General features: G+C 49.6%; 1 protein-coding gene across 1 annotated transcript in view; it reads left to right on the plus strand.

Moving 5' to 3' along the window:
- The first annotated feature begins 460 nt into the window (after positions 1–460).
- The window catches only part of SNTA1 (syntrophin alpha 1), a 29,533-nt gene continuing 13,050 nt past the window's right edge, over positions 461–16,943 (plus strand). The window contains exons 1-2 of the mRNA XM_032350952.1: positions 461–918; positions 3,995–4,180. Coding sequence (XP_032206843.1) covers positions 609–918; positions 3,995–4,180 — 496 coding nt within the window. The 5' untranslated portion in view covers positions 461–608. The remainder of the gene's footprint in view (positions 919–3,994; positions 4,181–16,943) is intronic.

Genomic DNA, 16,943 nt, shown 5'->3' on the forward strand with positions numbered 1-16,943 from the left:
TCGACGGCCTTGGGAGCTCAGAGTCTCTGTCGCAGGAACCTGCTTCCGATGCGAAGCCCCGCCCCTTTATGGCCCCGCCCAGCTCCTCACTTACCCGCCTCTCTCTTTATCTCTTGACCCCTACCTCCTACCCACTACGCCCTCAACCCCTAAGTACTCTTTTTTTTTTTTCTTTTAGATTATTTATTTATTTATTTGATAGAGATCACAAGTAGGCAGAGAGAGAGAGGAGGAAGCAGCCTCCCCGCTGAGCAGAGAACCCGATGCGGGGCTCGATCCCAGGACCCCGGGATCATGACCCGAGCCGAAGGCAGAGGCTTTAACCCACTGAGCCACCCAGGCGCCCCAACCCCTAAGTACTCTTACGCGGCATCCTTCAGGTCCTGGGCACCGCGGCATCGCTTCCACAGTTTGCCTGCGACCCCGCCCCTCTCCGTAGCCACACCCCCTGGACAGCCCCGCCCCCGAAGCTCCACCCCCAGCGGCCCGGGGTAGTAGCGGCTGGCCCAGTCGGGCCCCCGCTGCCCTCTGCCCTGGGCGCTTGGTCGGAGCCGGCCGGGCACTGCGGGGCAGGGCGAGCGCGGCGGCCCGGGGGCTCGGAGGCGAAGATGGCGTCAGGCAGACGCTCCCCGCGCACCGGGCTGCTGGAACTCCGTGCCGGGGCTGGCTCGGGGGCCGGCGGCGAGCGGTGGCAGCGGGTGCTGCTCAGTCTGGCGGAGGACGCTCTGACCGTGAGCCCCGCCGACGGCGAGATCTGCCCGGAGCCTGGCGCCCCGCGGGAGCCGGAGCCCGCGCAGCTCAACGGCGCCGCCGAGCCTGGCGCTGCGCCCCCGCAGCTGCCTGAGGCTCTGCTGCTCCAGCGGCGCCGCGTGACGGTGCGCAAGGCCGACGCCGGCGGGCTGGGCATCAGCATCAAAGGTGGGCGCGGGGGGCACCGAGGGCATGGGGGTCGCGGTGTCTGTGGGGCCGCCGAGGGCGCAGGGGTCGCGGAGCCTGGCAGCCTGCGGAGGACGCGGAGTTGGAAGACTTCTGTCTAGGGTCAGGGAGGGTGTCTGAGGGGACAGAGGGACCGAGGACATCGGGAGCACCAAGGTCGGAGGGTTTTCGGGAGACGGAGGCCTAAGTCTGAAGGCACAGGTAGAGCGGGTGGGGGCGCAGCAAGGACAGGTGGCTGGGGAGTTCTGTGAGGAGGCATTGAGATGTCAGAGTTGCGTGGACATCAAGGACAAGAGGAACGGTAGGAGAGCAAAGGATGGAGAAAGGGGATTGAGGCCTGGGAAGCTACTGGGCAGGAAGGAGGAAGTCCCTGAGACACAACCAAGGTGGAGGGGAGGGGTAAGGCTTGAAGTTGGGAGCCCAGGTTTGGAGGCTTGGGTGGAGGCACAGGCTGGGTTCACAGACAGGGGTCCAGGAAGGACCTAGAAATCTGAGGACCCAGGACCCTGTGTATTTAGGCAGAGGGTCCTGGGCTTGAATTTCCTGATCTGGCCATCATCACCTTGCACATAATTGAGAGGAGAGCACACAGAGTTGTTACTCCTCTCTGAGAAATCTCAGTCCCCAATACTGAGCGATTTCTTTAGGAAGCACGGGGATTGTGTTTGAGTCCTGGATCTGTGTGAACTTAGACAAATCACTTCCCCTCTCTGGACTCTAGTTTCCTCACTGTATGTTGAGGCTGATGATAGAGTTGTAAGGTTTCTGTGAGAACTGGAGTCTGAAGTACTCACCCTGCAAACACACAGTAGGTGCTTGGTTAATTGTTGCTGTTAGATGAGATGAAAAAAGGAGGCCAGGAGAGACTCCCAAAGCAACTAACCACAGTGCTTAAAATCCCAGTATACTCCCAGCAGCTGGGTTCACTATGCCTACCCATCTGCTTCTCGGGTTGCTCTCTCCCTGGGAAAGGATGTCAGCTCTGGTATCACCTTGGATATGCACTCTTCTCTCTCCCCAGTGCTGGGTCTATTCATTGGTGTCTCCAGAGCCTTTGGCCTGGGTGAGAGGGTAGGGATGGTGAGAACTGAGCCACCACTGTGTGCTGAATGCTGTGTCTGGTGCTCTAGGCTTATGATCCATTTCATCCAGGCAACAAGTGGTGAAACAAGTGGGGAGCACAATATCCATTTTGCAGGTGGAAAAACCGAAACTCAGAAAAATAAAACCATTTTCCGAGGCTCAAACAGTGAATGACAGTGCTGAGATTTCAACCTCGATTATCAGACCTTTAGAGAGTAGCCATGGATTTGGTTCTTCCCCATGGAAGGGCACATTCCCAGATAGCCGACCAAAGGAATCGAAAAGGGAGAAAGGGGGAAGACAGAGAATGGACACCAGTCTCGCCCCTAAACTCCAGAATGGGAGAGGGCAGCAGATCAATCCAGAAATTATACACTCAATGTGTTAAAGCAGAAAGGAACTTAGAGTTAATATAGAGTTCCATTTTATAGATGGACAAGCTGAGACTTGGAGAGGAGACAGACTTTCCAAGGTCGCATAAAGTTACTCCTTAGCTCCATACTGCCAGTTGGGAGTGAAGGTACTTTTAGGAGGGGTCAGGGGAAGTACCAGCTCCATTCTGTTCTTCTTGGATAAAGCCTGGGCTCTTGTTTCCATGGTGACCGCCCTCTGAGGGTCCAGCCCAGCTGAGGCAACCTGGAATGATCATAGCTTCAAACTGAACTGAAGTCCCTAATTTCTGGTGGGAGAGAGCAGATGTAAATAGAAACCCATTCCCTGGGGCACCTAGGTGGCTCAGTGGGTTAAGTGTCTTCCTTCAGCAGAGGTCATGATCTCAGGTTCCGGGGTGGAGCCCCGCATCAGGCTCCTTGCTCAGTGGAGAGCCTGCTACTCCCTCTCTCTCTACCCCTCCCCCTGCTTATGCTCTCTCTCCCTCTCTTGCTCTGTTCAAATAAGTAAATAAAATCTTAAAAAAGAGAAAGAGAGAGAGAGAGAAAGTAACCCATTCCTTTCTAGGCTTCAAATCCTGTGTGGTGCGGTGAGCAAACTGTTGGGCCTGTTGGGGGGGCCAGGGGAGGTGTTCCAGTCTGACCTTTGCCACCAGTTTGTTGTGTGACCTTGAAATAATGACCTCCTCTTTATGGACTACTAGTTCCTCATCTTTAGTAATCTGGGTTCGACCAGTAATGTGGTATCTGAGAGCCTTAGTTACAGTCAAGCATAGGGTTAAGAGTGTTGGTTCTGGAGCCGGGAGACCTAGGTCCAAATGCTGCTTTCCTGCCACAGGCTAGCTGAATGACCTTGGGCAAGGGGCTTCTCTCCGCACTTCATTTTTCCTGATAGGAGACTGAGCATGCATGTGTGATTGGGATGTTGTGAATATACAGTGAGACAACATTGAGAGCATTTAGCATGGTGCTTGGCCCTTAGTATATAAAACTAATGCGAATTATTATGTCTATTTCATATTTTAAAAGGATATTCAAGAGCTTAGCACTTAGCAATAAAGTGATTCAGTAAGATGTACTAGCTTTTTTTTTGTATCAGAGATGCAATTTGGATAGGCTTTTGAAATCTAGACTTTCAGGCCTTGATTTTCAGCTGGGTCCTGGACTGTAAAGCTTTCCAATTGCTGAAGAGATCCTTGGGTGGGGGGCATTGCAATAACAGACTTCTATCTTTACTCCAGGATAAAGGGTATCAGTGGGTTCCCCCATTGTGGGAAAGTTGCCTAAAATACAAAATATTTAAGAAAAAGTGACTGAAGCACTTGTAAGTTGTTCAAACACGGACGAACACCCAAAGTGTTTAGCCAAAGATCCAGTGACCAAACTCCATTATGAATTTAGAACATGATTTATTAGTGTCCTAGAATCCTAAGACTCATTTCTGAGATCCTCTTTCCTCTTTCATCCCTGCTCTCCTGGCACTGGGCTGGGCACCGAGGTAGGCCTTCAGAAATAATTTTGCCTTCATGTACTCTCAAGCATTCGAGTGTCTGCCTCAGTTTCTTCCTCTTTCTGTGCCTGTGCAGGGGGCCGGGAGAACAAGATGCCTATTCTCATTTCCAAGATCTTCAAGGGCCTGGCAGCTGACCAGACCGAGGCCCTCTTCGTGGGTGATGCCATCTTGTCTGTGAATGGGGAAGACCTCTCCTCTGCTACCCACGATGAGGCGGTACAGGTCCTGAAGAAGACAGGCAAAGAGGTGGTGCTGGAGGGTAAGCACTGGGGACCCCAAGGGTGTTATTCTTTCCTCTGCTTCCCCCAGGCTTCAAGTGGCCCCCGCCCAGCAGTGGGGGCTGGGAGGTGGGCCAGGTGGAAACAGAACTCGGGGACCCTCCTTGAAACAGAATTGGGGTGGTGGTGGGAAAGCTGACACAGAGACAGACAGACTTAGTTTTCCTTTCCTCTCTTTCATTCCCTAGCTCTGTAGACTTGGCCAAGTCATTTCATTTCCCTGAGCTTTGGGTTCCTCATCTGTAGAACAGGGAGGTAACTTCTGTCTTGCTGGGTTGTGTGATCAGGGCAAAACAGACCTGGTAGGATCTGCCACCCTGTGAGTGAATCAGGGAAAGAGAGGAGCAGGGAGGGACTGGGGAAGGGGCAGCTAATATTCTCTCTTGAGGGAACTGGAGAGCTTCCAGCTACAGGGACCCTGAACCCCTGGGACCCATGCTCCCTTGGGAGAAGACTTGGTCTTTATGTTGCAGAACATCAGATCCTTCCAGGAAGGATCAGAGAAGAGTCTTGAAGGGAGGATGTTGGTGGTTCCCCTCTGCTATCCTTGCACTGTGTGGTCTTGGATGAGATTGCCTTCTTTGAGCCTCAGTTTCCCCATTGGTTGCGATAAGCCTCTTGCTGTGGCTATCCCATATCTGCCTTTTGCCATCTTTCTCAGGAGGTTTCTGCTTTGCTTAGCCCTTTCTTCAAACTCCCCTCTGTCAATTCCGGAAGCTGTGGGGGCCTGAGGAATGTGTGTTTGGCTCTTGGCCCAGAACAGGCACAGGGAGATGGCGGGGGCTGATGGAGAATGCCATGTCCATCGAAGCTGCTGAGCTGAGCCCCAGGCCTGGATCCTCATAGATTGCCTTTGTGTCCCCAAACAGGTCTCTAAGAGGCCACAGAAACAAACAGCCTCTGGGGGATCTTTGGCATGCTCGTGGCCCTGACCTTGGTTCTCTCTCAGTTTTGTTTTATTTTTACATTTTCAGTGTATGTCTTTAAGTGCCACTGGTGCATTTTTAAAGTATATACTTTTTTTTTTTCTAAGTGGATAGATCTCTATTTTTTAAAAAGATTTTATTTATTCATTTATTTGAGAGAGAGAGAATGAGAGAGTGAGCACGAGATGGGGAGGGTCAGAGGGAGAAGCAGACTCCCCCCTGAGGAGGGACCCCGATGCAGGACTCGATCTGGAACTCCAGGATCATGACCCGAGCCGAAGGCAGCTGCTCAACCAACTGAGCCACCCAGGCACCCCTAAGGATACACTTAAAAAAAAAAAAAGTCAACTCTGTGGTCTTGGTCCTTGAAGCTTAAGTGTAACAGTCATATTTTAACAACAAAGTTAAATAACAAGATCACTGATAAATGATAGAGATAAAAGAGACTCTCCCTACACTATGCCTCATTACTTTGGTATTTATAGCCAGTAATGCAGCTGAAACTCATCAAAATGTCATATTTGGGTTGACTTGAGAAGATCTCTTAGTTTCTGCTGTTTGAAAGTTTAATCTGGAGGTGGTAAGATTTCTACTGTAGACACATTCCTAATCCACACGGAGGTCCTCCTCCCCCTCTCATCTTCAGATGGAGAATGTCTCTCTATCTGAGTTCTCAGCGTGGGTCATTCTGAAAAAATAACATCTTTGAGTGTTGGAAGCTTGAGGCAACTCTTGGCGGGAGCTAATACCCCAGCCTTCTGTATCATTCTGGTACTCCATTTCTTCCTTACTAAGCCAAGAAACACTTACAGACACCTGCTATGTACCTGGTGTACAGAGCATTGGGTCAGAAGCTAAATCCGACCCAGGCCCTCTCCTGAAGGAGCTCATCATCTTGTGGAGGAGATAAAATGTAAACACTGTCTTGTTCATACAACTATTTAAAAATCAGTTTCTTTTGGGCGCCTGGGTGGCTCAGTGGGTTAAGCCACTGCCTTCGGCTCAGGTCATGATCTCAGGGTCCTGGGATCGAGTCCCGCATTGGGCTCTCTGCTCAGCAGGGAGCCTGTTTCCTCCTCTCTCTCTCTCTGCCTGCCTCTCTGCCTACTTGTGATCTCTCTCTGTCAAATAAATAAATAAAATCTTTAAAAATGAGTTTCTTTTTTTTTTTTAAAGATTTTATTTATTTATTTGACAGAGAGAGATCCCAAGTAGATGGAGAGGCAGGCAGAGAGAGAGAGAGAGAGAGAAGCAGGCTCCCTGCTGAGCAGAGAGCCCGATGTGGGACTCGATCCCAGGACCCTGAGACCATGACCTGAGCCGAAGGCAGTGGCTTTAACCCACTGAGCCACCCAGGCGCCCTAAAAATCAGTTTCTAAACTCTGTCTGCTCTGTGATCAATCTCTGGCCTTGGGTAAGACCCTTGCCTTCTCTGGCCCTCAGCTTCCCTAGCAGTTGGGATTGGACTAGATGAGAGATGATCAATCGCTTTCATCTTCAGTGTCATCTTTCCTGGTGGATACTGGGAGACATGTATCTGGAAGGACTGGGAAGTCTTGTCTGGGCTCAGCAGAAAGGAGCTGGAAGTGATTAGCCATGTCTATCATGGGTACAGTAAGGAATAGAAATAACATGTGTACTGCTCTAGGATTGAGGGTCTGTAGCCATTACATTTTCTGAGACTTTTCCTAGGGTGAGATCTTTCCTTGGCAAACCTTGCCCCCAGTCTCTGGCTGGAACCTGGCCTATCTCTTGCCCAAAATAGGATGTGACACACGGTAGGCACTCAATAAACATTAGTAACTTACCCTCCTCCTATCACATTTATTTAGAATTGTTATTATTTCCTTCTGGAATGTTTGGTAGCATTCTCCAAGGAAGTCATCTTTATAGAAAGGTTTCTTTTTTTTTTTTTTAAAGATTTATTTATTTTTAAAGATTTTATTTATGTATTTGACAGAGATCACAAATAGGCAGGCAGAGAGAGGAAGGGAAGCAGATTCCCTGCTGAGCAGAGAGCCCGAAGCGGGGCTGGATCCCAGGACCCTGAGATCATGACCCGAGCTGAAGGCAGAGGCTTTAACCCACTGAGCCACCCAGGCGCCCCTAAAGGTTTATTTATTTATTTGACAGAGAGAGAGAGAGAGAGATCACAGGTAGGCAGGCAGAGAGACAGGGGGAAGCAGGCTTCCTGCTGAGCAGAGAGCCCAATGTAGGGCTTGATGTGGGGCTCCAGGACCCTGAGATTATGACCTGAGCTGAAGGCAGAGGCTTAACCCACTGAGCCACGCAGACGCCTCTATAGAAAGGGTTTTTTTTTTTTTTAAGATTTTTATTTATTTATTTGACAGAGAGAGATCACAAGTAGGCAGAGAGGCGGGCAGAGAGAGAGAGAGGAGGAAGCAGGCTCCCTGCCGGGCAGAGAGCCCGGCTCAGGACTTGATCCCAGGACCCTGGGATCATGACCTGAGCCGAAGGCAGAAGCTTTAACCCAGTGAGCCACCCAGGCACCCCGGGTTTATGTCTTCTTAAAGAATTTGTCCAGTTCATCTAAGTTAGCACATTTATTTTATTATAAATTTTTTAAAAAGATTTTATTTATTTATTTGACAGAGAGAGATCACAAGTAGGCAGAGAGGCAGGCAGAGACAGAGAGAGGAGGAAGCAGGCTCCCTGCCAAGCAGAGAGCCTCATGTGGGACTCAATCCCAGGACCCTGAAATCATGACCCGAGCTGAAGGCAGAGGCTTAACCCACTGAGCCACCCAGGCGCCCTTTATTATAAATTTGACAACTAAAAATTTGGCAAAATAGATTTGTTTATAATCTTCCCATATTATTCCTCCCTTTTGGATGCAAGTGCTCTCTGATTTCTTTTTCTTCCTCCTTTATACTGCTCTGCTCAGTGGTTTTTTTTTTTTAAAGATTTTATTTACTTATTTGACAGACAGAGATCACAAGTAGACAGAGAGGCAGGCAGAGAGAGAGAGGGAAGCAGGCTCCTCGCTGAGCAGAGAGCCTGATGTGGGGCTCGATCCCAGGACCCTGGGATCATGACATGAGCCGAAGGCAGAGGCTTTAACCTACTGAGCCACCCAGGCACCCTTATTATAAATTTGACAACTAAAAATTTGGCAAAATAGATTTGTTTATAATCTTCCCATATTATTCCTCCCTTTTGAATGCGAGTGCTCTCTGCTTTCTTTTTCCTCCTTCTTTATACTGCTCTGCTCAGTGGTTTTGAGGGGAATCTCAGTCTGGTGGCAGGGGTTGGGGGGAACAGCTGAGTGAAACTACCAGATTACAGATGTGTCATAGGTGCTGAAGTGGGATCTGTCCAGGGATGAGAGGAGGCAGGGGTTACTTCTCTCTGGATAGTCAGGAAAGGCTTCCTGGAGGCGGGATGCTGGCACTTCTTGAACAACAAGCAGATGAGGGTATGGGGTGGGGGAAGGACATTCCAGGCGGGGGAGCTCTGTGAGCAGGACCTCAAGGGGGTGAAATGACTTGACTTAGCTGGGGAACTGCCTGCGAACTAATTAGGTATATCTGAGCCGAGGGCGTGAGGGAGTGGAGAAAGAAGAGGTTGTCTAGACTGAGAGCCTTTAGGGCCTTGAATGCCAGGCTAAAGGCATTTGGACTTCCCCCGGAGGAAAACAGAGAGCCATTAGAGGGGGTGCAGCACATGGGCATATCTGGGTTTTAGCAGCATCGGCCTGGTTTGAAGGAGGCAGAAATAGATACAGAATGGCAGTGAGGAAGCTGGGACCACGGACGAAGGGGATGGTGGTGGTTTGTCCTAAGCAGGCTTGGATAGGAGGAGGAGTGTGGACTTCTTGTAAGTTTTTTCCAGCCTTTTCTTGTTGAGTCTCTTTCAAGCTACTTTCGTAGCCCAGCAGCCTCGGGGAAGGGTAATTCCACCCAGGTCAGCCAGGGACAGGCCTTGGGATCGGAGTCTTTGAATTGCCAAAGTGACCTGAGGAGCCTGGAGGATTTGAGGGAGCTGGGATGTTGGGATGTGGTTGTTCTTGAGATATGGGGGAGCTTGTGGGGACGCTAAGGATCTGGCAGCTTCAGCTGTCTGGACTCAGGACTCTCTGGGCCTCGGTTCCTCCTTAGAGCCCAATTCTAGCCACATTGTTCAAAATTCCCCACCCCCATCCCACTCCTGAGGCCACATCCAGGGGGCATGGAAAGATGGCCTGTCCTGTGGATGTGAACCTGGCAGGGCAACTGGACATCATTCCTGAGGCCTGGGGCTCAGTGGGTATTGAGCCCCCTGAGAGCATTCTAGAAGGACAGATGTCATTAGCTAACTCTGGGTGGCAGCCTACTTCCCTGGCCTAAGTCAGGGGTTCAGCTGGGCCTCATTAACCCTGGCCTGCCTTCTAGGCCCTTTCCTCTGCTAGGTCAGGGGTTTGCACAAATGTTTTCAGCTTGTTCTCAGCCACAGGGATGTGTTTGTGATCAGAGTCTGGGCCCAAGCTGGCAGCCAAAACGCCTCTGTCTGCTGCTTAGAGAGGCCCATTGTGTGCACAGACCTGGAGCCAGGGCCAGCCTAGGCCCTTGGAGACCAGGCCTGGGGGAAAATCAAGAGACAGCCAAATACTGTCCACCCCCTCCACCCGCTCCACCCCCATTGTGGCTGGCAAGATAGGGACAACAGAGAGCCTGTGATGCATTAAAAAATAATACTAAAGGACAGAGGCACCTGGCTGGCTCTGTTGGTAAAGCATGTCACTCTTTTTTTCTTTTCTTTCTTTTTTTTTAAAGCTTTTATTTATATGAGAAGGAGAGAAGGCGCATGAGTACAAGCAGGGGTGGGCGGGCAGAGGGAGAGGGAGAGGCAGGCTCCTCAGGGAGCCCTAACTGGGGCTCTATCCCAGGACCGCAGGATCATGACCTGAGCCAAAGGCAGGCACCTAATTGACTGAGCCACCCTTGTGCCCAATCACTCTTTTTTTTTTTTCCAAAGATTTATTGGGGCACCTGGGTGGCTCAGTCGTTGGGCATCTGCCTTCAGTTCAGTTCATGATCCCAGAGTCCTGGGATGGAGCCCCATGTCGGGCTCCCTGCTTGGCGGGAGGCTTGCTTCTCCCTCTCCCACTCTCCCTGCTTGTGTTCCTTCTCTTGCTGTCTGTCAAATAAATAAATAAAATCTTAAAAAAAAAAAGATTTATTTTTTTATTTGAGAGAGAGAAAGAGAGAGAGAGAGAGAGAGAGAGGAGGGGTGTGAGCAGGGGGAGGGGCAGAAAGAGAGGGAAAAAGTCTTAAGCCGACTCCACTCGGAGCCCAGAGCCTGTGGTGGGGCTTAATCTCACAACCCTGAGAGCATGACCTGAGCCCAAACCAAGAGTCTGACACTTAACTGACTGAGCCACCAGGTGCCCTGTGCATGTTACTCTTGATCTTGGGGTTGTGAGTTTGAGCCCCACATTGGGTGAAGAATTAGTTAAAAAAAAAAATCTTTAAATACTAATAATACTAATAATACTAAAGGATAATAAAAGTCAGTTTCAATACTTTATACAAAATAGAGAAGGTACATCCCACATAAAGATCAAACTTTTTTTTTTTTTTAAGATTTTATTTATTCATTTGAGAGAGAGAGAGACAGAGAAGGCACACAAGCAGGGGGAGAGGCAGAGGGAGAGGGAGAAGCAGGCTCCCCGCTGAGCCAGCTGGGAGCCCAATCTGGGGCTCGCTGAGCCAGCTGGGAGCCCAATCTGGGGCTCGCTGAGCCAGCTGGGAGCCAGATGTGGGGCTCGATCCCAGGACCCTGGGATCACAACCTAAGCCAAAGGCAGACGCCCAACCATCCAAGCCACCCGGGCACCCCATGATCAAACTTTTAAAAGACAACACTCATAGAGTAGCATGTCCATAAATATTCATGATAAAAGGCAGTATGGTGTGGGTACCTCAGTCAGTAGAGTGTCCATCTCTTCATTTTGGCTCAGGTCATGATCTCAGGGTCCTGGGATCGAGCCCTGTGTCAGGCTCTGCACTCAGCACAGTGTGCTTGTGGATTCTCTCTTTTCCTCTCCCACTGCTCTCTCTCTCTCTCTCTCTAAAATAAATAAATCTTAAAAAAAAAAAAGGCAGCATAGAATGATAGCATTTCTGTAATCCCCATTTTACAGACAAGGTTGCTGAGGTTTGCTGAGCATAAATAACTTCCTTCGGGTCATACGATTAGTAAATCGACTGAATTCAAGCTGAGGTCTGTCTGGTTGCTGAGGCCACTGTTGCTTCAGCCTTGGGTAATACCTACCTTGCACGGTTATTTGCAAGATTAAAAACTAAAACACACCAAGGCCAGTGCTCCTAGTAGGTATTCGATTATTTAGTTTATTAGTTCTTTTTAAGGGCGGGACCATGCATTTGAAGTGCAGAGCACAATGTCTTTCACATGTAAGCGTTCAGTGAATGTCAGCCTCTCTCATCTTTATGTCCCCAGCAAGCCCTCAGTGTTATTTCCTCCAGTGAACCTGAAGGTCTTTCAGGGCAAGACTCCTGTGCAGTTTGTCTCAGAGCCCTGCACCTGGCACTGAGCCCAGCGGCACGAATTAGCTCCTGGTCAGTAGGGATCTGTCCCTGGGCTACATCTCTGACCCTTTCTGCTTTACCTGAACCTTGTCAATTGTGGTTGGCTTTCCTAATTGTTTCAGATGGGGCTCAGAGCTCAGGCCGGGCTTGTCGAAGTCCTGAGAATATCCATGGTGAGTCCTTGGGACTCCTGCCGGCTCCTTCCCTGGGAGATGGGCACTGCCAGGTGTCCTGCCCAAAGTCTAGCTTACTGTATCACAGCTGTTAAAGGAGAGGCTGTCAAAGGAGAGACGCGAGTCACGGATGCAACTAATCTGAAGCTACCCTGCTTGGCTTAGCCACGTGATGCCGTGCCCCTGAGACACCTGAGGGACTTCTGAGTGGAGCCCCCATCTAGTCCTCCCATGGCCACTAGACCTGTTGTTCTCAAGGAAACATTTATTTTTTGAAATTTTTTATAAGATTTTATTTATTTATTTGGCAGAGAGAGACACAGCGAGAGAGGGAACACAAACAGGAGGACTAGAGAGGGAAAGCAGGCTTGCCGCAGAGCAGGGAGCACGATGCGGGGCTCAATCCCAGGACACTGTGATCCTGAGCCTAAAGCAGATGCCCGATGACTGACCCACCCAGGTGCCCCTTGTTCCCTGGATCTTGATTAAAATGCCTGTGGGGTCTCTGGAGACACGTTCTGGCCTCCATTAGCTGTGTGAGCCTGGCTGCCAATGGTGGTGGAAGAAATAATGACGATAATGATGGTGATGGTGGTGTCTGCTGTTTATTGAGCCACCAGCAATATGCTGGGCACCGTGCTAGGTGCCTTCCATATGTTTTCTCACTGAACCCTCAAAACCACCTCTATAACTTAGGCTTGTTATTTGTCCCATGGTGCAGATGAGAGCACTGAAACTCAGAGAGGTTTTGCTGTTTTCCCAGGGTTACACAGTGGCAGAAATGGATTTGGGCTCGTATCTGTCAGATATAAGAACTCATGTTTTTAAGTATTTATGATGCATTATAAGTCATGTCACCCCCGTGAGACTGTTTATTCAATGTATCCAACTGTTACATAAGGACAGGGACCTTTATTGAACTATTGCCATTAGGTGAAGATGTGTATGAAAGTCAGGCTTGGCGCTCGTTCTATGGTGGGCTCTCAGTAAGCATGACTTCCTCCCAGTACTAAGGTCCTGGAGTCCTTTGCTTATTGAGGTGACAAGAGCTTCATCTCCGGATCCTGTCTTACATGGTTTGGAATGTGCTGATATATGTATATATATATAGTGTATATATAGATATTTAAATTTTCATTTAAATTCAATTTAGTTAACATACAGTGTATTATTAGTTTCAGAGGTAGAATTTAAGTGATTCATCAGTTGCTTGTAGCTCCCATACGGTGCTATATTTTTGAAAGAAAAGTAGATTTTTAAAAAATGTAGAAAAGTAAAATATAAAAAACCTGAGGAGAATGTAAAGCAATTATCTTCATCTTCATCTTTTTCTTCTTCTTTTTTTTTTTTTTTTTTTAAAGATTTTATTTATTTATTTGAGAGAGAGACAGTGAGAGAGAACATGAGCGAGGAGAAGGTCAGAGAGAGAAGCAGACTCCCCGTGGAGCTGGGAGCCCGATGCGGGACTCGATCCCGGGACTCCGGGATCATGACCTGAGCCGAAGGCAGTCGTCCAACCAACTGAGCCACCCAGGCGTCCCCTTCTTTTTTTTTTTTAAAGATTTTATTTATTTATTTGACAGAGGGAGAAAGAGCACAGGTGGGCAGAGAGGCAGGCCAAGGGAGAGGGGGAAGCATGCTCCCCACTGAGCAGGGAGCCCAATGCGGGACTCGATCCCAGGACCCCAGGATCATGATCCGAGCTGAAGGCAGACGCTCAACCAACTGAGCCACCCAGGTGCCCCCTCTTCTTTTTTTTTAAGATTTTATTTATTTGAGACAGAGAGAGTGCACAAGTGGGGTGGGGGGAAGCGCAGAGGGAGAGGGAGAAGCTGGCTTCCTGCTGAGCAGGGAGCCCAATATGGAGCTCTATCCCAGGACCCTGGGATCATGACCTGGGCTGAAGGCAGCGGCTTAATCCTGAGCCACCCAGGTGTCCCTGTCTCATTATTTTTAGTGGTAGTATAGTATCCCTTTATTGGGATTCGTATATTTATTTAACAAGTATTTACTGATGCCCTGCTCTGCACTAGGACTTGATGTTGGCGCTATGGACATAGCTCTGAACAAGACTGAGTGGTCTGCTAGTCAGAGAGCTCCCATCTCATACTTAGCAGCCCCTACTTGTGGACATTCAAGTTGTTCTTAGCCTTTTGCATCATAGACAATGGTGCCGTGAGCTCTCTGTGGACCTGTGAGCATTTATCTGAAGCGAGGTTCCTGCACAGGGTGTTGTGAGGTCAAAGGGTTCACTTGCCTTTAGGATCTTGAGAGATGGCATCTGTTGTACTGCTCGAGGGTGTGGTAAAGTGAGATTGTCATGCCGCAGAGTGTGGCAATGCAGGCTCTGTTGGTCAGGCCTGATGCAGGGCCTGCCAGGGGCTGGGAACTATTTATAACCCAGCCTTGCTAGACCAGCAGAACCTTAAAGGTCGCCCCTTCCAGAGCCTTTAGAATCCCACATCCTCTCCAGACCATCCTTGGCAAGCAGGTGGGCAGCCTCAACATGAGTCTTCACAATACCTACTCAGAGAGCTGGCGCATCCGTGCCCATCATACAGGCAAGGAAAATGAGGCAGAGAGACCTTGGGACTGCCAAAGCCAGAGAGCGGGTGACAGGGCCTGGACTGAAAACTTTGCCTATCACTGTTTCCTGGGCCTATCCCCTTAGATAGTCATACAGAACAGCAGCAAAAAATAACCACAAGGCAGTTTATTGAAGACTTGGTCTATGCTAGGCAGGGCAAAGTGCTTTACTGGTATTGAGTCTTTACTGGTATTGAGAAATGGATCTATTTTAAAGATTTTATTTATTTATTTGACACAGAGAGATATCACAAGTAGGCGGAGAGGCAGGCAGAGAGAGAGAGGAGGAAGCAGGCTTATCCACGGAGCAGAGAGCCCGATGTGGGGCTCGATCCCAGGACCCTGGGATCATGACCTGAGCTGAAGGCAGAGGCTTTAACCCACCGAGCCACCCAGGTGCCCCAAGAAATGGATCTATTTTACCCCCATTATAATGATGGAGAAATTGGGGCACCTGGATGGCTCAATAGGTTAAGCGGCTGACTCTTGATTTCTGCTCAGGTCATGATCTCAGGGTCATGGGATCAAGCCCTGTGTTGTTCTCTGGGCTCAGCACAGAGTCTGCTTGATATTCTCTCTCTCCTCCTCCTCTTTCCCTCCTTCTCCTCCCCTCCACCCTCCTTGCACGTGATGTCTCTCTCTCATTCTCTCTAATAAAATAAAATAAAATAAATCTTTAAAGATGAGGAAATAGAGGGTCACAGAAGTCAAGTCACTTGTCCAAGGTCACCGAGCAAAGAAGTTACACCCAAACCTGCCTCACTCCAGAGCCCACACTCTCCAAAATGAGAAGCCCCAGGTCTGTCTAAATTCATTCATTGAACAAATTTCATACTTATTGATTACCTAGTATATATGTCAGGTACTATACTAGATTCTGGGGTACCCTAGTGCATAAGAAAGCAAGTCCCTGCTCTCATGGAACTGACATTTTGGCTGGAGGAGAGAGGCTCTAGCCTAGTAAACAATTGGATCTTAGATCACTTGATTTCGGCCAGGGCCAAGTAGGTGAGTGCCCACTGAACAGACAAGGCACAGCTTGAGCTTAGAGGACGGGCTTTAGTCAAGACTCAAAGCCAGGACGTTCAGTCACAAGCATTAGTGAACACTGGGATAAGTACTGGGGATACTGGTTGAGCTAAAATGGATGTGTCCCCGTCTCTCTGTAGGACATTTGCTCCTCCCAATGGTCCTGGGCCAGGTGAATGATCCTGCCCTGTTTCAGTTCCTTGTGTTCCTGGGGGAGTCTTTTTCCTGGATCCTTGGGGCCAGGCCTGGGTCCTGTCTCTTCTTGGCAGAGCTATAAGGGAACGGGGGCCTCTGGAAGGGTCAGGGTGCCCTATGTTTGTGTGTCTTAGCTTCCCTGAGGAGGAAGGATCCAAGTATCACTGATTCACCAGGCTCCTGGGTCAGGGGCTTGGCTGGGGAGGGTGTGGATACCAGCAGAGCTTATCTTTGGAGTCTCAAGAATGCTGACCACAGGGCCATCAGCCCTCAGGCCACTGCCTTTGGCTAGCCCCACCCTGCCTGGGCGGGTGACTCAGGCAGAAATCAGAGCAGGGAGGAGGCCTCTGAGCTGGGCTATTTATGGCCACATTCTAGGGCCCCCTGAACCCCACCCCCACTCTGGGACAAGCCAATTGGTTTGTGAAACCCAAGCCCTGTTTTGGGCATCGGCTTGTGTGCTGTCCATTTATAGTCTGTTTCTGTGGGAAAGGAGCAGGAGGACCCAGTTCTGGGGCAGCCTGGGTGAGCAGGGGCTCTAAGTGGTTTCTCTGGCTTCCAGAGTTGACAAATGTTCATTTGCCAAGCATGTAGCATAGGAGATCCCTGCTGGATTCTAGGGACACAGAGATGAGTCAGATGAGGTCCATGCCCTCACAGAGCTCCCAGCCTGTTGGGGGACACAGACTTCCACACACATACATAGGAGAGTGGGGTGTAGGGGACTGCAGAAGTGATGGGTATAGTGGATCCAGAGTGGGCATCTGGGAAGGCTTCCTAGAGGGGTGATGGAACTGGGCTGGGCTGTGGCACCTTCTCTCTCTTGAATGAACCTGTCATACCTTGGCATTCATTTCTTCATTTACAGAACACTGACTCCTGGTTCAGCTCCAGTCTATTTTCCGTCCTCTAGGAGCTCCCATTTTGGTGAGAGAGACCCCCAGCATACGAAGTCTCAGCAGAGTTCTAAGAAGGGCAGGGGTGGCTGGTAGGTAAGAAACTCATATTTCTTGAGTCCCTTACCTCTGCCACGTGGTTTATATCATCTTATTTAATTCTACATCTCTCTGGGGGAGATATTGTTATTCCTCTTTTATTGACTTGCAGAACAAGGCCCAGGCCAGTGAATTTCCTTGTCCTTGGTCACATAGCTAGACAGCACTGGAGCTGGAATACAAATCCAAGATTTGTAAATCTGAGCTATATACTGAGGTGCCTGGGTGGCTCAGTCAGTTAGGTGTCTAACTCTTAATTTTGGTCAGGTCATTATCTCAAGAGTGGTGAGAT

This window comes from Mustela erminea, chromosome 7 (genome assembly GCF_009829155.1).
Source record: "Mustela erminea isolate mMusErm1 chromosome 7, mMusErm1.Pri, whole genome shotgun sequence".
Classification (NCBI taxonomy): domain Eukaryota; kingdom Metazoa; phylum Chordata; class Mammalia; order Carnivora; family Mustelidae; genus Mustela; species Mustela erminea.